The following is a 26,678-nucleotide window of genomic DNA, read 5'->3' on the forward strand; positions in this document are numbered from 1 at the left end:
AAACTGGACTTTCCACTGAGCCTGATTTAAGAGATGGCTTACATTGCAGTACATGTAGAAATATAGGCTAAAGCATCTGAAACTGAATGTTGCATCTGATCATTTCATGGTTGCAATACCGTGTCTGATATGGGCGGTACCAGTTATTGGTTTCTTCGGTTTTCTCGTGCCACTGAAGGAATGGTTTAGAGTAGACAGTGTCTCGTTAACCAAAGCAGGCTGGAACCTTTAGTTTACTCTTGAAGTGAATGCAAAGTAGTCATTCTTATATCAATGAACATTGGTATTCTGGAGCACAATGGTGTTGATTGACAAAAGGTATCGTAGTGCCGCCTCGGCTCTCCGCTCCTTCCTGGCTGCTCCCATGCTGTGGGAGGATCGAGGACAGTTGCCAGCTGGTGACAGAGCAGCTCCACTGACACACAGCAGCAGCAGCAGCAGCGGCAACAACAGGCTACTGTAAACGCAGGAAGAAAACTCCCAGTCGACATGTCTCAGGTAAGAACTGATACGTAAACTCTACTTTTATCACTGACAATCAAAACCTGCTAATGAGGATTTATTTGTTTTACTTTGTATTCAGTTTAGTCGGAAGGAAGCATTTTTTTCCTTCAACTTCCTTCATATGGTCGAACTTTTGAAACTGTATAAGACACGTAATCAGAATCGGGATGAGGCATTTACCGAAGGTTTCCCATTTAAACCGTTTCAGGATTAATAATTACACAACATATAGGGAAGCTAGGGTGCAGGAGCCTCGAGTTCTTACTTCAACTTATTTTAATGGAGACGTTGAAGACGCGGCCCCTCCCTGAGAACCATTACTGTGGAGCAGTCAGTGTTGACACAAGAGCCCACTCTTCACTCCCAACCTCAACTGCACTAATCTGTGACAACTTTATAGTGGTAACCGACAAAAGTAGAACACTTGTATGGCTGTGATTAAAGAAAACAGCCGGTTATGGCTCTTTTGTAAGTAGAGCCTAGGTGAAGCCCAGGCAGGGATCCAGGATTGTGCAATGCAGCATGACATCCTCTTTATTTTTAGGAGCTTCCTGAAATCCTCTGCTGCATATTCTTCATTATAGCTTCCAGGAGGCAGTGTGCCACCTCCATACCCCGAATAATAATAATTTGACTCATTTTGGTTTTTTATACTAACATAATCTGAATGTAATATTTAGTTAATGAGGTGTTCAAATGTTGTACAACAGTACAACATGATGCCCTGTCTACAGACAGGATAATGGTGCAGTCTGGGAGGGTTTTTAGTTGAGGTAAAGAGGGCTTGCAGTGGCTTGTGGTACATCCGTCAGAAAGGGTGTGGTTTTGACAGAGCTGTTGGCCCACATGTATTGAATAACTGTAGCAAAAATGGAGTGTTTTCCTCTGAGTGGAGACAACCAACTTATGTTCAAATCCACACTTATATCGACACTGACTCAATTAACCATATTACAAAATATATTCTTACCAGCTCCAAAGCTCTATCCTGATTTTCAGTCTTTTTGCTTGTAGTTTTGGTTTTAAAGCTTATTAAAGATTTGTGTCAACCTCTTCATCTGTGTAATTTCCAGCAACATTTTTTGTAGAGAAACAGCTGTAAAAAGGCACTGTTCCAAAACATTCCACAAGATATGAAGTATCAAGCCAGTGGGAAAAGTAGCCAGCTAGGGGGCGTCTAGGCCAAAGAAAAAGACAAATTTGGGGCCTCTAATTCTGTCTTATAACAGCCAATAACAATTGGAACTGTCTAATAACAATTCCAATTGTTATTATTTCATATTTTATATTTTAATGTGTTTCTCTACCTGATAATAAACATGTAGTTGGTTATTTGGAGTTGGATAATTGGGAATTACAAAATTGAGAAAGAACACTTGTTTCACACAAGGCAGGAGAGAATGACAGGATAAATCACAAATGTGATACATGGATACAATTTATGATAGTGAGAAACATATTAATCATAACTGTTACCGCAGGAAGACCCATTTAATAATATTTTATTTATAAAACATGATTTGTAGAATCTGACCTAACAACTAGTTACTGTTTCTAGAGGAGCAACTGCAATGTTCACAATAGCAAATTCACTCTTAACTGAAATATGTGTCACTGAAAATCTAAAAATGTCCTAGGTGAAGTTTAGACTGATTGAAGAACTAAAACATCAGGTGAGTTTCTCTCAAAAAATAAATAATGTATGTTGAAGGCTCTGAAAAAATATTGAGTACACCAGCTCTGGTTTTAGCTTCTCTTCAATGTTCAATTTACTATTAGCTTGACCAACATGCTGTGGTTGTGTAAAAACTTGTCTCCTGGAGACTGTGGACTTAACAGTGGAAACTATTGATTTTCTACAGGTGTTCGATAGAGTACTTAATTGGCCTTTTGCTGCATAAAAACTAACAAGCATTGTTACTTTGTCCACTATGACGTCCCCACTTTGATTACTTTGATTACTTTGTGTGTGTGTGTGTGTGTGTGTGTGTGTGTGTGTGTGTGTGTGTGTGTGTGTGTGTGTGATTCTCATAGTTGTACCATTTTTACATTCTTCCTGCTCATTGGTCGGTACCTACATTTGTTGCCTCTAGGCAGCCGTAGCTTTAGGATGAAGAGACAATTAGGAAGCATGTTAGGGGGCAATGTCCTTTACAGGGCCGGCCCTAGCACATTTGGCGCTCTAGGCAAGCTTCACTACTGCCCCCCCCCCCCCCCCCCCCCCCCCCCCCCCAAAAAAAAGCTTAAAAATAAGCCTAAATGTGCTAGCATGTTCTGACAACACCAAGGAGGTACGTACCCCTTCCATTTTTCGATTTTTGACTCATTTTACCCTAATGTCAAAATATTGGTTGGAGATATATGTTACGGGTCCAAAGATTGATACCCCAGCAACAAAGTATATCTGTAGAATACAGCAGCAATGACGACACAGAGCCTTCAGTTCCTCATCCGGACTGCATCTTATTCAAATTAAACACAATTTCAAGTACAAGCATTTCTCTGCATTTTAAAGTGCATAAAACATACATTCAATTATTATGGTGTCTCTTTACTTCAAACATCTTAATATACATTTTCACTCATAAAGAAATATAAACATTTACAATATAGACCTATTGAACATTAGCTTATAACTGGTCTTTGTAAGGCGCAATGACAATACATTACTTAATTACAGAGTCTGTGTGTGCCGGAGCTGAACTACACACTGTAAAGTAAACAATATACTATCGCGACCCGCCTGCAAGACGAAGTGCAGGTAAAATAAACACATATACAGGCGAATGTAGCCCCGCCCACCTAGTGGCGCAAGTGTCTCCCGCCTCACTGCCCAGCGGAGTTTCTAAGTTTTACCAGTCTAAGTAGATAATCAAAACGACATCAATATGTCTCATTGACACCCGTGGTGATCAAGCTAAGCTTTAGGAGCTAATTTAGGTGACTCTCACCCACTACTAACCTGTAGAGTACAGTATGAATGCAGCAGCAATAAAGACACGGAGCATTCAGTTCCTCATCCAGACTGCATCTGGCATGTGGGCGGACGTTAACCCCAAAGAGACAGTACGGGGTGCAACTGCTTCCGTGCCAAACGTTCCACTTGAGTGCTGCTGTCATCAACGGATTTCTCTAATTAAACATAAACCCACGTGACTATCACGTACATTATTAGGAATAATCTTAAATTACGGTCAAAGTAATTAAATACAATATTTTGGGGCATACCACATATAGAAGGGGCAACAAAAACTTTTTTTTAATTTTTTTTTTTTTTTGCTGGGCGCAGTTTTTGGCGCCCTAGGCAACAGCCTGTGTCGCCTGTAGGAAAGACCGGCCCGGGTCCTTTAAGATAAAATTGGTATTTGTGTGTGTGCTGATGTCAATCGTAATCTCTCTTGCTTCATTTTTTCCTTTCTCTTCTTCTCAGCAGTTCTCAGACCTGGAGACGGCCATTAACACGCTGGTCACACAGTTCCATTCTGCTTCAGCTGACAATGGTCCAACACTGAAAACTGATGAATTCAAAGGACTTTTGTCCTCCCAGATGCCAAACCTTGTCAAGGTAAAATTCTCATTCTCCATGTGTGTCACCCTCAACTGGGTCTGTTGCTGTCTGCAGTAGCTGGGTGTGGTAACACATCTCTCCTCACAAACAGACAGTCAGGTATAACAGAGTCACACTGGCCTCATACATGCACTAGTGAACAGACACTATGAAGTTGTTTACAAACACGTAAGAACTAGCCTCTGTTGACTGTTGGGAAATGCCATCATCTACCTTTACGTTTGATATTGTCTTTTTAAAGGATTGAATTATGTCTTGGAAGATGGCTCCAATATTTATGGCTTATACAAACAGCCTTTATGTGCTGGTAATATGTGGGAGGACCAACTGTAGGAGCAACAAACAGATACTGTTTATTCAGTCCTATTCTGGTGACAATATGACTATTTGGAACACACCAGGTAAGAATGTAGAAGATAAGTGGATTAGGTTGCAGATGTAGTGTAAAATCCACTGAATATCTGAACCACATAACAGCTGACTTTCTGCAAGAGGCACTCTGGAAATATCTCCAATTCTCCAATTTATGTCTGGTACACACGGGGGGATATTCAACTCTTGTATAAAGCTTTGGAAAGTGACATTTACTGGTTCACTACGGGTTGTTGATAATAAAGGTGGCATGTACAGCAGAAACCGGATATAGTGATCAAGGATATTAAAGCTGCACGATATATCGAAATTGTATCATCATCGCGATATCATCATAAATGGTGTTGCATGTGCCATGCATTCAAACTCTACATTTCATTATATTTTGGCCAATCAGATGGAGCCCTGCTGCCCTAGATAGTAAATTAGAGATATTCAGATCACCGACAGGTTTTCCAGCAATTAATCCGTGTCTTAGAAGACAATAAAGAGAGAAAAAAGAACTGCCTCTTCCTCCCGACTAAATGGTATATGAAAGCTTCTAGTGATCACGCTTGTCTGGGGGTCAAATCCATTACATTAAGTGGTAAAAACAATAGAATTTGTATGTAGAGCCGTAGGAGATGTAATCTTTTGGGTTGCCGCGGTTAGCGCAGTGCGCAGAGGGAATAATAGAGACACAGAGGAGCAGTAAGTTACTGACAGAGCTGCTAAAAGCTGTTATACTAAATTTAGTTAGTAAGACCCAAAATTAACACTGTAATTTGACTCAGTGGAGCTGTGCATGGCTTCCTGGTGTCTGCCCCGGACTTGGTGGCGCTGTGGCTGTGGAGCCGTCAATGGTCTCTGCATCCCTATAGCCAGGTGGAAGTTTTTCAATAAAACCATGTTATTTGAATTAGGGGTCGGCAATTTATCGAATATATTCAATGTATCGCGGCTTTGACCACGTGCGATGCATACATTGATTTTATCGCGACCATCAAGTATAAATTGTCAGTGTTTTGGGCAGCATGTAATTCTGTTTGAGTTTCTCTTCTCTCTCTCTCTCTCTTCTCATGCCTGTCTCACAGGAGACCCCACCAGAAAACTCTGGACAGGAGGGGTAGTGAAATTTTTGTGTGGTAAATTGTTTGTATTTATATAATGCTTTTCTAGTTTTGATGACCACTCAAAGCGGTTATTTAGAAAAGATTTAAAAATATCAAGATATATATCGTCTATCGCGATTTAGCCTATAAATATCGCAATATTTGTTTTAAGGCATATCGCCCAGCCTTAGTTGGAATGGAAATAATGCTTTATTTTATTTAAAAACTAAAGAAAAAAAACAAATGTACATTTTTAAGTCCCAAGATGCAACTGCAGCTCTTATTTTTCAGTGTTTGCATAGGCTTCTCACTGTATATGGTCTATGTTAGCAGTGAAATCAATGCACAAATACTTTAACGATGGGTACTTAAGCAATTGTTTATTTATTGCAAGTCATATGGTCATCGCAATAACAATGTTATCACATGTTTTCCTAATATCAGGCAGCCCTAACAGATACAGTAATCAAGCCTTCAAAAAGCTTGGGATTGAATTGTTCTTATACAAATGCATTCTTAAACTGCAGAATTATTCACATCTGTGTTATTTTATCGATGAGTGCGATGTCTTTGTAAGTTGAAAGCACTTGCCAGTTTTTCCCAATTAGCATAGGTAAGAGCGCTGCGAATGCCCATAAAAGGGCATGATACTGCAGTGCCATACAGTCTATGGTACACACACAGAAATGACAGAAACTGAAAAGAACATTAAAGAAGCCAGGAATGATAGAGCGAAAAATCTAAAGACGGCACCATACTGCAAAGAAGCAGTGGACACAAAATACCACAAAATAATACATGAAATACAGTTACATGTTCAGTGAAAGCTGTATCAGAAAAGAGCTGCATAGTTGAAGTAAAAAAAAAATTTTCATCTCAGCTTGGAGGTCAAAATATATATTGTCAAATTTAGAAGAGAAAGGGGTAAGGGAAAAAACTAATAATCTGAGCATGAAAACACAGCACTGCATGTGAACCCTCAGCTGACCATTTGTGGATACTCAACCTGAGCCTGACGGAACCCATTGTATCCTTAAATTAACAGATATGAATATTGTTTCATACTTGTTGATGCACTCTTATTTTAAAATATATGTGTTACACTGCCCATTTCCACTTCCCAAGGACTTAAGGTGAGGGAACTTGGTGCAGTCCCCTTCAGCAAACCAGAAAAAGGCACAGAAAAAATACAAACAGAACAACATTAGCACCGGCTTGTTTCCTCCAAGAGCCCCGCTTCAGGCTTGTGCGTACTAATTTGTCTTGAAAAACACAGTTGCTGAGTTTTTCATCTCTGTAATCTCCCTTTAGTATCCATCTGAGAATCTCTAAGCTCCTTTGCTTCATTAATCATATTTAGTTGCTTTTGTGAGTTGATATGGATGTAACTGATTGTGTAAAATTGGAAGATAATGTCTCATATCAATTGAAGGCCTATCACTCATATTGACTCATATTGTATTAGGGCAGATTTTGTGATATGCAAATATCGTATAGTTGTCCAAAGAATCGATATATTGTATTGTAATGAAACTGAAGATTTACACCTGTATTGTCTTTACCACTTATCTTTTAAGGGTTGCAGGGGGGCTGGAGCCAATCCCAGGACAGGTTGCTAGCTCTATGATACATGGATTGGACAAAAATAATAGGAACCTCTGTCAGCATTATGCAAGTTAAATGAATAGAACTACTGACTGTAGCCTCCAAAATGACCATAAAGTTCCTCAGCATTAGACAGGAGACTCCAATACAACTGAGTTAAGGTCCTAATAATGAGTGAAACAAAACTATTCTGTAAAGTTGTCAACATTGTCCACCTTTTGTTGCTGTTCTCTGTTTTGTACCCTCGAAAAATGTGATTGTTTTTGAAATTTTGTCATACAATTTTTTTTCTGATTCTCTGAATTTGGATTTTCACCACCCGAATGACATTTCTGTGAATAAAGCTCATCATAGAAAAAGATAAAATTATCACAGTTTTGGTCAGAAATGACAGTGGGGTGTTTCTGTTACAGAGAAGATTCTGTCTCTGTCATCTGAGTGCGATCTCTTCTTTTCTGACTCTATTTACTGACATCAGAATGTTCCCATTTGCCTGCTGAACTTAGATAAGTACAGTGTTCTAAATGAATGACAATAAGAACCAATTCGAAATTAACCCGAATGGTCCTTTAACATCGGAGCTAGGTTTTAGGAAACAAACACGAATTGTTTTAAAAAGTATTGATGTTGTGTTGTGTTCCCACAGGGCGTTGGCACAGAGCAGGGCCTGGGCAAGATCATGCAGGAGATGGGTGTAGGTGATGGAGAGGGCATCTCTTTCAAGCATTTCTGGAAATTAATCCAGTCATTAGCCAGCTCGCAGCATGGCCTCCTCAGAGGCCAGAAGGGCACCTCATGCAGCTGCATCCTCCTGTGAAGAGCAGGCTTTCAGCCTAACACATCAGCAAGCTCTGAGTTTCCAACCCGGAATTTAACCAAACTCAGTAACAATACGTAAATCATTCTCCTATTCAGGTGTCGGACAGAATACAAGGGTGCAAAGTTTTTCTGCTCACAACAAGCTGTTCTCAACATGTAGGATTACAAAAACATTACAAGTTCTCATGTTGTGGTCTCCATCTGACTGGTTTCCATATCATGCCCCTGCCTGTATACTGCCCAGCTTCCTTTGCACCAGTTAAAGTACAATTCAAGCTAGTTTCAATTTCTCAGATTGTCCTGTGATGAAGCTAAACAAAGACAGTTTCCGGATCAAAATGACACAGGTATCAGCATCAATGCTCTAATGGCTTCAATATGTTTGAAACATACAATGTCATTTATAAACACACACATGCACACACAAATGTGTCCAACATCAATTTCAATATGCATTAGTGACCCATTGGTGAGGAGTGAAGATTCTCCTTTCTTAGAATGTGCACGCTTGCTTTCTCTCGATCTCAGGTGTACTTTATTTCTCTCTTTCTCATTTTTGTCTCAGAGTGGGTCTGAATGGGCTATAATACCTCTGCGTTAACATGTGGTCTGACTAGTGTGACACATATTTGATCTGAATTTGAATTAACTGGTGCAATAGGCCGCTGGACATTATTACAGTAAATATTATCACTTTACATTATTTGCTCTAATTTAGTTTTGAATTATTTTTACAAATGTAATGTAGATTGAGGGGGCCTTCTGTCACAAATAACTGGAGGGTGAAATACCCAAAGTTGTTGCATCCACATCTTCATTAGTAAATCGTCAAACAGCTCAAAGGTCACAAGATGTGAGCTTTCAAATGAAAGCAATATCTTAAAATTGAGAAGATCATCATTTACAATTTTAGAAAAGGGAATATGAGCAGGGTCTTTTGGTGTCAGTGTTTATCACTAGTTAACCACTTAAATGCAAACCATATAGTTAATCTACAATAATATAGTATAATCACCTTTGCATGTCAGACATGTTAACTCAAGTCTTTACCAGGCACAGCTGTGCATTCATCACCATTCGCGTGAAGGCCAGATCATTATGAAGAACCACTGATTGACTTTCAGACACTTTAAAATATTTAAATACAATTCCTTTGTGACTCCATAATACATAATAATTGACAGTTCACAATATCTGTAATGATCATATCGTAGGTATTAGCCCTTTTCAGTGTAAACATTGTTTGAGTCTATGTTATTGTAATCATCTCAATTTAACCTTATATGCATTAGAAGTTGAACTAAAACAATTATTTTTTTATATATTTCGGATGTCAGCATGTTAATTCTGTTTCATCTGGAGAAACCTCCCAAACAGAAACATCTAAACATGTGTGGTTTGAAAGTTTCAAATAATAATGCTTCATCCTCTGTGATTCTGCATATTCTTTGTATTTATATTTTGTAATTCTCTGTATTCTGACCTTTGTGACACCATAAGAAAATTGTATGTAATAAACATATAAAAAAAGGGGATTTTTATTGATGAATAATTTATTTGATTCATGAGAAGAAAACAGTAGTTATAATTAAAAGATCGTTTTCTGATGTAACAGCTATTCTATTGCTTTTATTTAGTATGTAAAGATAATTTCCATTCTATTTTTGCAAGAAAGCTTCGACTATATCAGCGTCAGGCACATCTGTTCAAAATAACAGATGCTATAAATTACATTTGTGTACGTTAGGCCAATATTACAGATTTAGATTTTCATTGAATGTAGGTGTACATCCTCTCTTTAGCTTCTTTCCCTCAGGCGAACCTCGAAAGAATTCTAGATAAGATGAGAAAACGTACTTATTCATGACTTTGACCCGCCCAAAGATTTCCAGTTCTGTTTGCTCATCGTGGTTGACAGTGTTCATCATCTGCTTTGATTTGATGTAAAGTGCATTTTCCTTTGCAACAACTTGATCTAACCAAATCTGTCTGTTTTGTGGAGCCATTTCATAGTTGTCAACAGTGCAACCATAGAATCCCCGATTAAGATGTTCAGTCCAGGGCTGCTCATTAACCATGGGGTGGTCATCTCCAACAAATGCTGTGCATAGGGGGCTGTCAATCCCCCGTGAGCGGCCTACTTCACAGCCTATGACACTCATGAGAAAAAGTGAGAATGTTCTGAAGTTACGCACAGATGCTGAAAACACTGCTGCCATGAAGTAACGACCCCATCTTTCACAGTTATAATTACACTGCTGGAACTGGAAAGTCTGTCGACAGAAGTCATTGAATTTGTATGCTTTGAGACCCTTTCTCAGCTCTTGCAGGGAGGACTCATTCTGCTGCTCATTGAAATTCTGACGGAAGTGTTCAATCTCAGCCTGATTTCCTGTGCTAATAAACTTGCCTACCAGACTTACACTAAGATTGCTCCTGTTTACTTTGTAAATGCATTCATTGAGAACATAGTACAGGTCAGTTGCAACATCCTCTCTGGCATTGTATCTTATCTCCACTAGTAGATCCTGAATGTCAACAATATGCTTGAAGACAATGTTTTCTTCTTCTTCGGGTCCTGGCTTTATAAGCCATATTGCCCTCACGTGTCTTAAATCATGGTCTGGGACATGATCAGGAGCCCGCCTTCTTTCATTCTCCTCAAAGAACAAGCTCCAAGTAAGCCCTTCAAGACAGTCTATATAAAGGTACTTTTTGCGCAGTTCCATTGGAACAAACATTTGAGGATGGCTCGGCCACTCAAATGTCTGAAGAGACAAAGCATTTCCTTTATAATCAGGGATCACTGGCCCTGCGCAGCCAAGTTCCACTTTGGTCAGCAGGTTGCAGCAAGTATGGTCAAGTTCAGCAATTACTTTTCGGCTGAGGTCATGGGACCTCCAGATCCCATCATTTCTGGTCATGATCTCACCATCAGAGCTCACAGACAAGAAGGAGTTGTAAAGGTGCAGCTTTGTTTCTATATTTAGAGACCGGAGAACTTGTAGTACCTGCAGCATAAAGTGTTTGTCATTTCCAATGTTGCAACTAATGAGACTGATGGTGCTAAGATGACCAAAGGTTCGTAGAGTTTTTAGGATTGACACAAATCTGGCAAGATTCTCTGAGTCATAACCAGCCAGCCGGGTTGTTTCATTGGTAACTTTGCTGCCATGGCCTACCAGTATGACACCATGATCTTTACTAGGAAAAAAACTGCTTCCTCTGAGAACAGACAGTGTCCCCTCCTTGTACCAAAGCAGAGTTGATGCACTGGGATTTCTCTCATACAGGTAAGTGGCTGAATCAATAACTGCAGGGTCCTCTTCCATAATAACTATACTCTCATAGCTGTATTTATTGTCTGTAAACAACAAATCTACACTATGACTAGACTTGGTGTCCCTTTTAAGAGGAGCCTGCCACTTTCTAGCATCTCCCGGATCAGGTCGGTCGATCCTTGGAGGAATCATCTGAAGGTAGACCCTAGAAACAGAGTGGTGGATGAATAATGAGGAAGTAAATCAACTCCCAGTGATCAATTATAGCAGTATTTTACTTGAATGAATTGTAATATGCTCTTTGATAAATGCAGTGTTTCATTTAATAATGTTGATATTTCATTGATGATGAAGTATATAAAATAAAGTAGAATGAAGTGTATGTACAGTCTAAAAAGAAACCAGTCACAGGCCCAATCGTGGCTTCTTCTTCCCAATTTTTTTACGTGTTAATGTTGAATATCCTGAAAAAATGAATCAAGTGAAACTACTTTTTTCTATAGAGAATTCATGTTTGATACAAAAGAGCAAATGATAAATAACAATTTAAAACAATAAACAAGGGGGGGGGGGGGGGGGAAATAGAAAAACTTAAAGCTTGCTGTGTCACTGATATTGGCACCCTTTGCTGTAAATCAGTATGGAAACACATTACGACTCACCTGTGGTAAATCACAAATGAGAATCACCTGTGATAAATTGTCTGTGCCCATATGACATTTATTAGCCAATGAATGATGACTTCCATGTTTTAAAAAGCCACCTGTTATTCCCTGTTCCTTTGTCAGAATGGTGAAGACAGAGGAGCTGTCTGAGGACATCAGAAGGGCTATTATTAGTATACACAAGACCTCCAAAGGGTATAAGGCCATCTCCAAAGACCTTGGTATCCCTGTTTCAACAGTGTGTGGTGTTATTAAGAAGTTTGCCAAGCATGGAACTGTCAAGAACCTCCCTGGACGTGGGGGGAAGAGAAAAATTGATGTTAGAAGTCTTCGAATGTTGGTGCGAATGGTGGAAAAAACACCACGTCAAACATCCAAAGACCTGAAGGCCAACCTGGAACAGTCTGGGGTCATGGTTTCAACAAGTACAATACATCGCACACTAAACCAACCAGGGCTTTATGGGCAAAGGCCAAGGATGACACGATTACTGAAGAAAATAAATAAAAAGGAACTACTGATCTTTGCCAAAGAGTACCTGGACAAACTGCAGTCCTTCTGGGAAAATGTTCTGTGGACAGATGAAACTAAAAAATAGCTTTTTGGCAATGCACACCAACAGTTTGTTTACAGACGGCCTAATGAACCCTACAAGGAAAAGAACACCCTACCAATAGTTAAGCATGGTGGAGGATCCATAATGCTGTGGGGCTGCTTTGCTGCATCTGGTACTGGAGGCCTTGACTGTATCACAGGAATCATGAAATCAGAGAATTATCAAGAGATTTTAGAACGAAATGTCCTACCCAGTCGAAGAAAACTTGGTTTGAGAAGATCATGGGTCCTCCAGCAACAAAAAGACCCAAAGCACACATCCAAAAGCATGCAGGAATGGTTGAAAAGGATAAAATGGACTGGTTTTAAAATGGCCAGCAATGAGTCCTGATCTCAATCCGATTGAAAATCTTTGGGGTGAGCTGAAATCTGCTATTGGGGAAAAGACCCCTGCAAACATTCAAGAGCTTGAACAAATTGCAAAGAGGAGTGGGAAAAAATACCAGCTGAGAAGTGCAAGAAGCTTATAGATGGCTACAAGATTCATTGGAGGCTGTCATCACTGCCAAAGGGTGTGCAACCAAATATTAAAGAAGGGTGCCGTAATTGCTGCACATAATGTTTTTTCTGTTTCTTCTTTGAAATTACAATATGCACGTTGAAAAAAAAAATGTCTTTGTTCGATTTCTTTGAACTTTCAATTAAAAGATCCTGATGATATAAATTTGGTACATTTCCATTTATTTCTGAAGATATTGTATAGGTTATGCAAAAAATGAAGGGGTGCCAATAATGGTGAGCAGGATTGTATATGATTTAACCCCTGGGCCACACTGGGTGTGTATACGGTGTTATTTATCATCTATAGAGTATTGTTATTGGGTTATGGGGTCTGTTCCCCACATAGTAGAGTTAATTCTGTGAGCACGTTTTAACAGCTCTCTGAGAATCTGCTTCAAGCTAAATGCTAATGACTGCATTCATGTTTCCTATGTTAATCATACTAATGTGGAACACTTAAACCACATGCAAATATCCAATTATCTTTCTGATGTGACTTTTTAAATAGATACTGTAACTGTAATACTCCTGTTCTTTATATTTTTTACTTTCAAGTTGAAGTAGTTATGACAGATAGTAATATTTATTAATCCCATTTACACAATGTTATTTTACAGTAGCATATAGTAACTTCCCACTCAAGATCATAAGAATAGTCCAGTTCTGAGAGAGGCTTAAAAACAGCAGTGTTATTACATGATATGATGTCTCACCTGGTGCCTACATTCAATCTGCATGGAGTTCGCTGAATGCTCCAATCTGTAAAAACAAAAACACCCCAACAGATAAAACTTAATGTGTCAGTCCACTGGTTTTCAGTCGTTAGTGTAAAATGCTCAAAATGTTCAAATGTTTTCGAAGTGGAGCAGCCACAGTGTAATTTGGAACATGGTTGGTTTTAGTTATCTATCTTTAGTTGTTTTTTTCAAAATGTATAAGGAGACATTTTAAAACATTATCATCTTTCTATATTAGAACTCCTTGAAAAGAGCAATGATCTTACCAGAAATCATGCCTGCCGCCAAAGACAGCTGAATGATGAGGTAAAATCCATAGGGATTCAGCATAGCTGTAGGATTCTGTGAAGAGCAGCTGAAGTAAAGATCATTGTGAACTCACTAGGCATAGGAGTGTCTTGTCATATCTCCATCCACATTTGGTTAGATAAGAATGGAAATGTCAAAATAATTGAATGAGTCCACAGTTCATCAGTTACACATGACTGCATAAACTGAACAAACTTTATACATGTATAGTACATACATACATACAAACATACATATTTAACAGCAGGCAAGGTTCCAATCCTAAACATGACAAGCTTTAAACCCAAAAATCAGTTTTTTTTAGCAAGAACAGCTCAATCAATGACTGACACTTTGTGTTTCTGATTCTCCACTGCATTCCATGAAATCTACCACCTCGTAATTTACTCCCTTTCATTTACTGAAGCAGTGGTTTCTTCATGCATGTAATAACGCCTATGTGGGACATGTGTGAAACTGTTTTGATGATGGAAAGAAGCTATTTCTGTAGAGTACAATATTACTTAAGACAGTCACTGCAATCTGAGAAAGTCACCTTGACAATGTCTTATCAGTAGGGGAGAGCGGGGTAATGTGAGACATCGGGTAATGTGAGACACCCCCTGTATCTAGGCAACGGAACACATTTGTGGTCATGTGACCATTATGTTCTCAAGCCCCTCCCATTCCCCCCTTGCCATGAAGGAGAAGATGGTGCTGGTGCTGTGGTAAGTATGTTTTTTCACCAACATTTTTTTTTTGCATGTAAAAGTAAATTTTCTTGCTTTGAACTTAATCAACTGTTGTGTCAAAACAAATTGAGGTAGAAGGTAGAAAAACTTATATCATACATGTTGATGAATTTCCAACATATAAAACCATGTGATTAATGCTAGCTGAAGATTAGCCTGAATTGGTAAGAGATGTTGTTTTTTATAAATGGTGGCTGTGGGGTAAAGTGAGAAAAATGCTGTGGAGTAAAGTGAGACATGAAGCACAAGTGAAGTTTAGTCTTAAACATATTTTATGTGTAATATTAAATTACATATGTTTTATTTTTAATGTCATAAACATTGTAGAAAAGCCATCATGCCAAGAAACTATACCAGGAAGACAACCTGGGGCCAGACAACGCACACAGAGATGGAGACTGCAGCCATTGAGGTCATGCAAGGAAAGAAGTCCTTAAGAAAAGCTGGAAGGGATAGAAATATTGACAAGACAACCCTCAAAAGATTCATAAAGAAAAAAGAGAAAGGGGAAGGAAAATCAGTAGCCTGGGGTGCAGTAGCTGAGGTAAAGAGAATATTCACAGATGAGATGGAGGAGGAGCTTGCCAAACACTTGAAACAACTAGCTGACCAGTTCCATGGCCTTGCTCCAGTTAAGTGCCGTGAACTGGCATTTGAATATGCAGAGAAAAACAATATCCCTGTCCCTGCCAATTGGACAGAGACCCAATGTGCAGGTAAGCTAGGGTTTGCAAGTGATCACATGAATCATAATAATCATAAATGTGCTTAATTGACCAATCCCCATGATTCTGTTACTAGTCCGATATTAGTTTTGGAATGTGTGGTTGTCAGGATTTTAACTATTACAACATGTGTTATTATGGTAGTTTTAAAGTGGAAAAAGTAAGTGGATCACTTTAACCCCTTGATTTATCTGGTCTGTCTCACTTTACCCCAGCTTAGGGGTAAAGTGAGACACAAGACCTTTTTTTAAAAAACAATCATATTTTCACTGCCCTTTGTCCTGACGACATTCTGATCATTTCCATTGCAAGGAAACATGCTGAATTAATGGGAAATGTGTAAATTTTACTGATATATCATTTTAGCTCGCCTAGAGGGGAGCAAATGTAAAAAAATTCTCACATTACCCCGCTCTCCCCTATAAGTACATTATTATATTTATAGTATATTAATATAATAACCCCCCACAAACCCACATACACACACATTCACCCTGACCCTAACCCTACTATTTAGCAGTTGTTGCACACACTAAATTAACCAAATACTTGTTCAACAATGAATTGAGCACCAAACCTTATTGACACTTCACAGGAAAACGGATGTCACTTCCATGTTATCAGGTTAGGGTTAGGGTTGGTGTTCACAATTTAAAACTCTTTGCTCACTATCAACCTGTGAGCAAGTACCTTCATGTTTGATGCTTGGAGGTGTATAGCCTGTTACACGTGGCTGTTTCCAGGTCACTGCTAATCCTCTCCAATCTTCTTTTCTCCTCATTAGCCATTAGCCTTACCCACTCATTTCCCTGCTGCTCTCACCTTGAAGCCTGTCTATTACTAATTTTACACGCCTTAGTTTGAATCTAAATTTTTCATTGCAGATACTGCTGGATTCTAATCTGAAATGGTGTGACACAACAGGAAGACAGACAGATATTTTTGATCAACAGCAGAACTCTAAGATAAAGCTGGATGGTGAATAAATAGAAGTAGCTTTCTGAAGAACCAAGGAAAGGACCGTCTCAGAGAGAAAAATCCAATTTGTGACTGAAATTATTGTGCATGTCAGTATGCTTTAACCAATTCTGAACTAACAGTTTGTATGTGAAGGACCGTGAGGAGATGATATAACCTGTTGGGGTACAACATCAGAAGATTCTTCAGCAAAATATCAAGACAGGGATTAAGGACAGCATCAAGATACCCAACAGGTACCTATACAGATTATCCTTAATGTACTGTTACTTAACTGTTTCAAACATTATTTCCCTTTCCAAGAACACTGTCGTCCATGTATGATAATATTACAGATGATGCACCAATAGTTCATCACTTAAGGAGAAAGAAATATGGAGATAGTCATTTTCAAAATTATTTTAATTCAAGGTCTTCTTACTTTTTTCCCAAAATCTACATCACACACTATTGGTGAATGTATCTCTCTGAGCTCTAATCAACTCTAAGAGATACAAGCTCTTAGGGGAAAAACTAGTAAGTGGGCCTTGAGTTGAATATTAACCTATAACCCTAATACCCTGTATATGACACAAAGCCTATTTAAAGCAGGTAACTGAGTTTACACATGTAAATTATCTTTTTGACAGTCATAATATTCCCAAATTGAAATGTTTGCAACTCTAACAGGAAGCATTGCATTGTTTGATTGCTAGTACATACTGTGGATAGTTTTCTTTCTCCATTATTTGCCCATTTAGGGCACTACACATGTACCACCTATTAACTGGAGTCTTTTATATTTATTACCTAAATCAGGGCCTTGCCTTTTGCAGGGCTGAGTGTGTGACCGCTTTCTTGTGTGAAAGCCTACTGTGACATGAGTGGTCATGTACTATGGGCACCTGTCGGAGGTGGGCATGTCTTTTGTGATTGGATGGGGTGACTTAGATTCAGTGGCACACCCAGAAGTGGCTCAACAGTTTTATCTTAGATAGATAGATAGATGGATACTTTATTAATCCCGTGGGAAATTCAGACCAGATTCAGACCAGAGAGGGGTCAAAACGACCCAGGCTGCGATGTGCAGGGCGCGCCTCTAGGTGGAGCCTGGAGCCCGTTGGACCTTCAGATGGGAGGAGGCTCCCAGCCTTTGTTGTTATAGAATAGGCTTAACCACGGTCAGCGTTTCCTTCCCACCGGCTAAAGTGTCTTCTGTCCTATTTTCACCGGAGCAGAGACAGCGAGGCAGAAGACTGCAACCTGTGTGTTCGAGCGGTCAAGGAAGAAGAAGTGGGGAGAGAGGAACAACAGAAGCCACCCGCGAACATGTAAGATCACAGCTCTGCATCAGCTGGAGGAGTGTTGTTTTTCTGGAACATTTACAGACAAGAGGACTTGCTTAATCTGACGGCCGATTCCTGTTGCACAAACAAGAGAAACCACTCTTTCTGAGAAAAGGGAGCATCAAGGTGAACCCATAATGCACAGCCTGAGTGTTGGAGCAGGATGTGAGGCTCAATGCGGAGATAAAGGTCGGCACCACGTGTTTCAGTATCGGCACGTCCTTTACAGATAACTGATAGAACACACACACACACACACGCACTCTTTCTAAAGTTGTGAGGACCAAGCTCGACATAATGCATTCCCTAACCCCTTACCCAAAGCTTATTTATAATATATATATATATTATATATATATTTACCCTAATCGTAACTACAAAACCATGTCGTAACTATCAAATAGTTGTGAGTACTGATCACAATTTCCTCACAAAAAGGGTTTTGAGCTAAAACTTTTTTACTTTCATAGTCAGTCGTTCAAATTCAAATCAGACTCATCAGATTCTGAAATTTAAGCCTTTGAATTTCTAGCACTGAATTTCAGTATTCACATTATCAAAGTATTATATTCAACTGTTAAAAATTCAGTTGCAAAAATTCAATTGCAAAAATTCTGATTTAACATCCGGGATACCAGGAAATGTAATCGATAGTGTCACATCGAATCAAACCTCAGACCACTCAGGTCATGTGACGTCAGGTGATGCTTACTAGAACGAGAAGCGCCATACTGTCAGCTATGCTACTAGACATGGCATCAAACCAGCATGAGGTTTGGTTCGAAGTGAGAATATCGTAAATTTTTGCCTCTGAATTTTTGCAGTTGAATATTTTACTTTGAAAATTTTAATACTGAAATTCAGTGGCAAAAAATACAAATGCAAATTTTCAACTTAAAAAAATAACACAGACTGTAAATAAAGATGGACGACACATCTTTACTTCATCCCACTATCCAGAAATGGAGCCAAATATCCTTGATATGAATGTACCATCTTGCGCAGCTGATGTAATCTGGAACCACAGTCTGCACAGTAGGGATTGGGGGATAGAGGCACAATATTGCAATCCAGCTTAACCAATTGCTTATCAGTCCTTTAATCATGACATTAGCCCCATTTTAACAGCTTCACATATATAATTAAAACCAAACCTAAAAGAAAAATCAACACTTGAACATAGCAAACTTCAGTGTGACACAAACTACTTAAAATGACAGAGACCGTTTTTGAGAAACAAAAAAAATCAAGTGTATTTTGACTTTAATTTAGTCCATATCCCATCCACTAACATTTATGAGGAGGGGTTCATGACCTCTACTGTGCCCAGCCATCAGGGGGCGATCAAGATGCTTTGGCTTCACTTTTGGGAACACCGTCCATCTTTATATACAGTCTACGGTATAACACTTAAAATGGTACCTGTAACTAGCTGCTTTCAGAACATGAGTGACTGCTGCTAACAAGCTGCTTGTGGCATATACCAGCAGGAGATGTCGATACATATTTCAGGAGTACTCCATCTGCATATGGAACATGAGTGACATTACACATGGCAGTAATTCAGCAGCAGTCAACAGTGATACACTGATCATCTGTTTTTAATGTTGCCTTAAATCACAAAGTGGCACAGTACCATGACAGCTTCTATCCATTGCTTGTTGGATATTTGGAAATATAGATAAATTAAATAAATAAATACAAATTTAAGAGGTAAATTATAATTGAATGCAGTTTTGTTTTAAAGAGCACAACCTGCTGATAGACAACTGATGGCTTAAGTGAACATAACAAATGGTAAAACTGTACTTAACTTTTTAGAGACCAATACAGTTCCTGTCTGGACTTTAAATAATAATTGAACCTAACGTGTGCGTGTGTGTGTGCGTGTGTGTGTGTGTGTACGTACGCAGCCAACAATGATCTGCTGCACAAACCAGAGTATGTGGCTTCAGCAGGGACCTCCACCCCTCCTACAAAGTCTTTGATAAACTGGGGGAGCATCAGACCCAGTGTCACCCTGTGACCATAAATGTAACTGAGGTCAGACTCCCTCATTCGTGCTGTAATGAAGACTCACAGCCTCCTGTCCCTCACTGTGACCTTGCTGGGTTTTCTGAGCCAGTGTCTGACAAGGCTCACTCCCAGAGTCTCCTTCCCTATGGGTGAGTAAAGTCTTGTCTTTCTTTTTCCTGTTGGCAATTTAAGATGTGATTTAAGCATAGGGATGTGCTACATGTTTTTGTGAAATGCCTGGATTCATTAAGCTCCATCCCCCACTAATGGGCAGACTGCAGATAACCAAGTGGGAGGTACATCTCCAAATAGGCAAGGCTTGAAAAAGGGATTGAGTGAAAATCAAGGTTTTTACTGTTATTTCTCTGTGTTGCCAACTTAGTGCTTTTCTACCAAGTTTCCTGCAACTGGACTTGTTGACTTAGGCAAGGCAGTGATTGTAGTTGGTACTCTATTTTTCACTTGGTGGCAGTTACAAAAATTTGTCCCATAAATTGTAATTGATGATCAACCCTGCACATCATTTAAAACCATACTTGAGACGGAAGGCACTTAGCAGAGCAGCAGCACAGTACAAGTGTATTTGATGCCCAGCTCGTAAAAATATAAAAAAGGATTTTGGTTGAGGACTAATTGTAACCTTTATCATCTATGGGGCCTGTACGATGGATCAAGATTTGTAGTTTTCAAGGATTTTCAGTCCTACGAAGCTGGTTTTCATTGCACCTCTATCACCAGAGGAGGTTAAGTTCGAGATAACAGCTTAACTACTGACCAAGAGCACTGGAAAACCAGCATAATGATTCTACATAATCATGAAAAGGAAAATAGAGTTGTCAAGTCAGATATTCTAAAGAGAAGCAGATATAGTAGCTTTAATGAATTCTTGCCAGGCTTGAATAATGACTGTTTTTCTATCACTACATTCAAAATAACAATAAGAGAAATTTAGGACACAGATTTATTCTATACTTGAATGATCCACACACTATTCAATTGTTCCATGATTACTAATCAACATTTCATTCAGACTGAGCTCATCACACATGAATTACTTCTCTTCTCTCTGCTTTAGCAGCAGAAACAACATAGTTCATCATACATTTTTTTATGAGGCAAAAAAGCATTACTCGGTAAGAAAATCAGTAAAGTTATTATTTAAACTATCCCTCATTAAATTTATTGCTATTGGATGTCACTATATCCGACTCTGCTAGCAGGTGATCTAACCCTGAGGTCTTGGTTGTACACATCTCATTTCATGTTGTGTATAGCGGGAACTGCATGCGCACAAAATGTTTTAATACATTAACTTCAGGGAATCAAACAAATGCAAAGTATTGTTCAGTATTGTTTAGACCCTTAAAACTTGTGATTAGTGATGGTGTTTATTGTTGACTGTATTGTTAATTGTGAAGTGAGCGCATTTCAGTGGGGGATTTAGGACATGCGGAAGGGTGATACAGCTGCAAAATTAACATGGGGGAAACGTGTATTAGGTGCTTAATTCATGGTTCTTACGATGTCTGTCATCCTGGATAGCCAATGTTAGTTCCAATGAATCCAGATAATGAAAGATATTCTCCGTATCTTGAACTTGCTCCGTACTATAGGCCCCTTTTCTAACATAGATGAGGCGTTCTCCTACATGAAGGTTGTCGGTTCAATCCCGACTCTTCCCAATCTGCATGCCGAAGTGTCCTTGGCAAGATCCTGAACCCCTAAATGGCCCCTCATAAAATGTTGAGTGTACTGAAAATGTAAGTCGCTTTGGACAAAAGCGTCAGCTAAATGATATGTAATGTAACATGTAATGAGTTGTGCGTGAAGTGAATAATCTGCTGCTGTCTATAGCTCCTTCAGTCCCTTGTTGCCTTATTGTGTTTGCAAAGTCACATTCACCTTTTAGAGATACAATCAGATAGGGCTGAATTTTCTCTAGATCAGCAAACTGCTTACCTGGATGCATTTAATTGTCTGGGGAAACTGAACGAAAAACAGAATCCCTGTGTTAACTGCTGTGCTGTGTACAACAGGAAGTCCTGGGAGACATCTCACCCGCTTCAATAGCCATGATGTCAGCAACACCACCACATTGCTGCTCAGTGAGGGTGGAGACATGCTGTATGTAGGAGCCCGAGATGCGTTGTTAGCACTGGATGTAAGCCACAAGGACGCCATCATACTGAAGACCAAGGTAGGCCAATGATCAGATGCTGACCATTTACAGGATACTGCAGTTTTGATAATCATTACTGAAAAGCTGTTTATAAGAGGTTTTAAACATTAATGTAGGCACTAACAACTACTTTCTAGTTTCTATGTAAAGATAAAGTCGAGTAATGGTGTCCTGAGAACCGAATGAAGTCTCACTCCCTCTCTGGGTGTTGTGATCCAAGAAAAATGGGCACCAACTCCTATTTGAGCAAACTTATAGAATTGAATTAATCTTCTCAGATCATGAATTCTCAATTCAATGGATTCTCCGTTCTCTACTTTAACAGAACACCAGGGCATCAACCAGATACATAAAAGTGAGATTTCTTGCCTAATATCTTCTTTGAAGGAATATATTTACAATGATGATAATGCAGATAATATGAACCGTTTTATTCTACAGTCACAAAGTAGTGCTCATTAGTGTCACTGCAGCACAACCACTACAAAACAGGAAAAACAAGGAACTTCCTCTAACAGTATAGCCTTTATCATCCAGAGAATTGGGTCTGGACTTTACCCGCTGTTTGCTTTTCACATGTGCACAGCGCAGCAGGAGGTTCCCTGCACAGACATTATTCAGCAAAGAGGTGATGCAGCTTGGTACAGAAGGCAGAGGCAGGAAGTTATGTATTAATCTCGCTGCGGAGATCACATGATTTTGTTTGCAGCACATTGACACCGTCGTCGGTGTCACCACAACCTCTCTTGACATCTCGGTCTGTTTCTTCTACATGAGTGGCTCCACTTGTTCATCGGGAATATGAGATGTGTGTATATATATATATATATATATATGTATGTATTTTTTTTCTTTCTTTCGTATGTCACTTGTTAGCCATTCAGCCATTCCCTTCGCTCACAGTGAATCTAGCACGGGAACTCCTGCTTTTCACTCCCACCGGATTCTTTCTATCTATTTAATCTATAGATGCCTATATTAAAGGAGGTTTGCAACTCACATATTTAAAAACACTTGTGGAGCTCTTACCTCACAATGTTTATTGAAGAGGAAATTGCAAAAATATTCACATTGGTTGACCTTGGACAGATAACACTTCCACCTACTTTAAAATACAGGCTCATACAACGCTGGGCCCTTTTTTCTCACTGACACCTATTGTTGTGAAGTCCCTTTGAAAAGGTTCGCTTAGATCTGCTAAAATACAACTAGACAATGTTGGCTTTAATTAATGTCACATTTCTACCACACACCTGCATCACAGCTTTAGTTTTCTGGATTTGATCAAAGTCTAAGCCATGAATACTAACAGAGCAAAGTGTAAGAAATCAAAGTTGTCTCACTCTTTGAAGAAAATTGACAAGTCCTAATGTAGTGGAGGGCTGTCAGTGTCCCATTCATCATCAATGTGCTGTGATGGTCACAAAACTCATTCTATTATCGCCTGTAGCATAGGCTACAAACTGTGGTTTTCATGTCAAAGTTGTGACACTTCTAATATAGCATTACATTACAACAGAAATGCAGTTTAACATTGTGTCCTTTAACTTATAACTGGGGATGGCTGTAGGTCTCAAAATTGCATTCTGTATCACATGCTGGCAGTTTAATAAATACAGCTCAACTTCACACTGCAGTAAATTCCAAGATGACGTGATTATTGTGAATCAAAGTCTTAGCACAGAGTCAGGTAACCTGGCTTTTTAATTGTCATGCTAGAAAGTAATATCCAAGTGGAATAAACAAAACAATCCCACTTCTCATTAAATCTCTCAGCTGTGTAAATGTTTGTGTTTCAATTAAGGGTTACTTCTTTTCTTTTTTGATATACTTAATATTGTTAAATCTGCAGACTATTGTTTCTTATAATGTCTCTGTATTGTATTCAGGGCATCTTTGAAAAAGAGTTTGTCGCCAGTGGACTTGATAACAAAAGGTTTGAAGTGGAAGTGGTGGAGACAGTTGATGTGTGTGTACTGTAAGCAGCTGAAGTGACAGTTAGTATGGAAGCACAGTCAGTTTTGTTTCAATTTGTGTGAATTGTTTAGTGCTGAGTGAAAGCATCTTAAACAAAATAAATTAACTTGTGTTAGTGAGACAGTTGAGTGGCTCCAGCATCTAACAATACTTCCTAAGATGATTTTTTTCTGGAGTTCAAAAGGAGACCTGAGATGGGGGACATGTCGACGATGGGGAAATACTGGTGGGCACCTTAGCCATAAGAACCTATGATGCACATTTGTATTCTAAAGCACAAACTATATATCAAGCATTGAAAAGATAGTTGGGCATATTTTTAATTAATTAGAACTGCACTCACTAGAGTGCATACATCTGCTTAGGCTCAACAGTGCCCTTTAAATTCAATCATGCCACACCAAACGGATATCAGCCCCCCGAATATGTCATTTTTTTTTTATCAAGATCTACAACTCTTCGCTAGAAAGATTGTTGAAAACAATCTTTCTAGCGAAGAGTTGTAGATCTTTGGCCTAGTCATTTTCTTCCACCAAGTTTTCTTTGGATCTGTTCAGTAGTTTTGTTTAATCCTGCTGACAAACAAACACACCTTAGCGGAGGTATCAGTCAAATGATGATTGGATATGTGTCAGCTCGACTCGTCTCGACCTCTATATTATGATGCCATTTGATATCAAGGTTTAAATCACGATTGATTCTCTATTCAATTAACAGCGAAGGCACAGTTCCTGGCTGTGACTCTACTGTGCCTTATGTGTGATATGAGATGTGAGTGGTCTTAATATGAAGTACATGGTCAGTGTCTGAAACAGTGACTGTGTGAGAACCGTATTTCTCCCAGTATTTCCTGCTACAAAACAAATACAACTGATGCACAAACACGTTCTGATCAAATTTGTAAAAGGTTTTTGTATGTCTCATCAGTGTAAAAATATTATTGCACAGAATTCTGAACATTTACCCAGATCTTCTCCTCCACCACTTTGCAGGAATTCTAGCTTTGTAATAGGGATGTAAAGATGTGTTTGCATCTTTACAATCCCTATTTTTCATGGTTCAGATCTAGCTTGTGGTTAATGAATCTCTGTTGAGTGTAACTCTTCTCTTCTTTCAGCGGGACTGGAGCCCTTCAGACAAAGATGTTGAGCAATGTTCCATGAAAGGCAAGAAAATGGCAAGTAGCTGATTTGCACAGATGCACAAATACTTCAAAGTTCAAAACAAGGGACTCCAACTAAACCAGACAAGTCAAATTGTTCAAGCATAGTGATGACACTGTAAACACTTATTATATATTATTCAACCACTTTGAATTCATAGTAGGTGAAGCATACTATGATAATAGATTCCTGTCTGTTCTGTAAACATTTGGATTAAAGTCCTGCATTAGGCACACACTGCTTGCTGTTGGGGAAACATCTAACTTGTTGTTCTTTATGTGCTTGTTCTAGGCTGATTGTCCTAATTTCATCCGTGTACTGCAGTACTTAAACGCCTCCCATATCTATGCCTGTGGAACATTTGCCTTCAGCCCACGCTGCACCTATGTTGTAAGTTTGTTGCTCAAACATTTTAAGTCATTCGAGCTGATTGATTTGTTCAACATTGTTGCAGATGGGTAATGTTGATGCATTTTAATAGTTTACACTGAACATGTAGTTTAAATTAGTTAATTAAAAGTTGTGTGAATTGATTGATTGATTCTTCTGTTTATCAGCTTGACTTTGTCCTTTTTCTTTTCAGGACTCAGAGACGTTATCGATGAGTATCAACCCTGATGAAGGAAGAGGTCGTTGTCCCTATGACCCCTACCAACGCAACACTGCTATCATCGTAGGTAAGGCAATCACAGCTGCTGGAATACAATGTAAGCTGAGGCTAGTTTACTAGAGATGAAGTCTGTTCGGAGTTGTATCGATGTGCCTCTTTTCTTGTCTTGATGACCACTCAAAGCACTTCACAATACAGTTTTGCTATTCACCCATTCACACACACATTCTATTTATGCCTTTACTGATTTCTAGTTGGATTAGACTAAGAAATAGTTATCCCGCTTGCATATAATGCAGGAGGATATGATGATCGGTATGTCACTCTCTGAAAATCATTACAACATTTTTCATCGAGCTTCACAATTATGATGACTAGGGGCCTTATTCTTAACCGTTGGATACACACAAAAGTGGGTATGAAAGATGCGCACGCCACCTCTCATGCCAAAGTTAGCATCCATAAATTCAAACTTTGGTGGGAGAATGTGCATACTTGTATGCTAACTAGCATGCGTACAAACATTTTTGGAAAGTGGTGATGCAGACGTGAGCTGATGAATTAAACTTAGGTTATAGATCCATTTTATTATAAACATTAAACCGACAGTGTTATTTTAGATCGCACGATAGAACTGTTCCATAAAAACCTTCAATTGTAAAAGATATAAAACAACAAAGGTTTGATGCACAGACAGTCACACACTATAGATACTAGAGAGAAGCTTTATTAGGATGGGTGCAAATCTCACATCAGCAGCAACATCAACATGATTTAGAAAAGGGATGTATAGATTCACTGACATTGAAGTGAACATACAGTATACTTGCCACTTTACCTTGATTCAATATATGCTCACAAAATGTGTGTATTGGGCTCCAGGTACAAAGCCAAGGCATGATCAATA

General features: G+C 39.0%; 2 protein-coding genes across 6 annotated transcripts in view; both read left to right on the top strand.

Annotated features, from left to right (window-relative positions):
- The first annotated feature begins 338 nt into the window (after positions 1-338).
- On the top strand, positions 339-9,494 carry s100v2 (S100 calcium binding protein V2). 2 transcript variants are annotated; one of them, XM_053446604.1, is made up of 3 exons: positions 339-498; positions 3,938-4,069; positions 7,787-9,494. In XM_053446604.1, exons 1-3 carry the CDS (start codon positions 490-492, stop codon positions 7,955-7,957), a joined length of 312 nt encoding a protein of 103 aa, XP_053302579.1. In that variant the 5' UTR covers positions 339-489; the 3' UTR covers positions 7,958-9,494. The 2 variants fall into 2 exon arrangements, with proteins under 2 accessions (XP_053302579.1, XP_053302578.1); XM_053446603.1 differs by having other exon boundaries at positions 342-498; positions 3,935-4,069.
- Positions 9,495-17,612: 8,118 nt separating this feature from the next.
- Positions 17,613-26,678, top strand: part of sema4ab (sema domain, immunoglobulin domain (Ig), transmembrane domain (TM) and short cytoplasmic domain, (semaphorin) 4Ab) — a 43,773-nt gene continuing 34,707 nt past the window's right edge. For 2 of the 4 annotated variants that reach the window (XM_053446775.1, XM_053446777.1), the window contains exons 1-6: positions 17,613-18,015; positions 19,740-19,991; positions 21,879-22,039; positions 25,116-25,175; positions 25,453-25,551; positions 25,745-25,838. In XM_053446775.1, the coding sequence (XP_053302750.1) occupies positions 19,895-19,991; positions 21,879-22,039; positions 25,116-25,175; positions 25,453-25,551; positions 25,745-25,838 (511 nt within the window). In that variant the 5' untranslated portion in view covers positions 17,613-18,015; positions 19,740-19,894. The remainder of the gene's footprint in view (positions 18,016-19,739; positions 19,992-21,878; positions 22,040-25,115; positions 25,176-25,452; positions 25,552-25,744; positions 25,839-26,678) is intronic. The other 2 variants (XM_053446778.1, XM_053446776.1) reach the window with 2 other exon arrangements.

The sequence above is a fragment of the Pleuronectes platessa genome, chromosome 18, assembly GCF_947347685.1.
Source record: "Pleuronectes platessa chromosome 18, fPlePla1.1, whole genome shotgun sequence".
In the NCBI taxonomy this organism is placed as follows: domain Eukaryota; kingdom Metazoa; phylum Chordata; class Actinopteri; order Pleuronectiformes; family Pleuronectidae; genus Pleuronectes; species Pleuronectes platessa.

Bases quoted from the DNA above. Each gene is read 5' to 3' on its own strand.
- s100v2 (XM_053446603.1), top strand. The intron at 4,070-7,786 runs GTAAAATTCTCA...GTGTTCCCACAG, and splicing joins AGATGCCAAACCTTGTCAAG to GGCGTTGGCACAGAGCAGGG.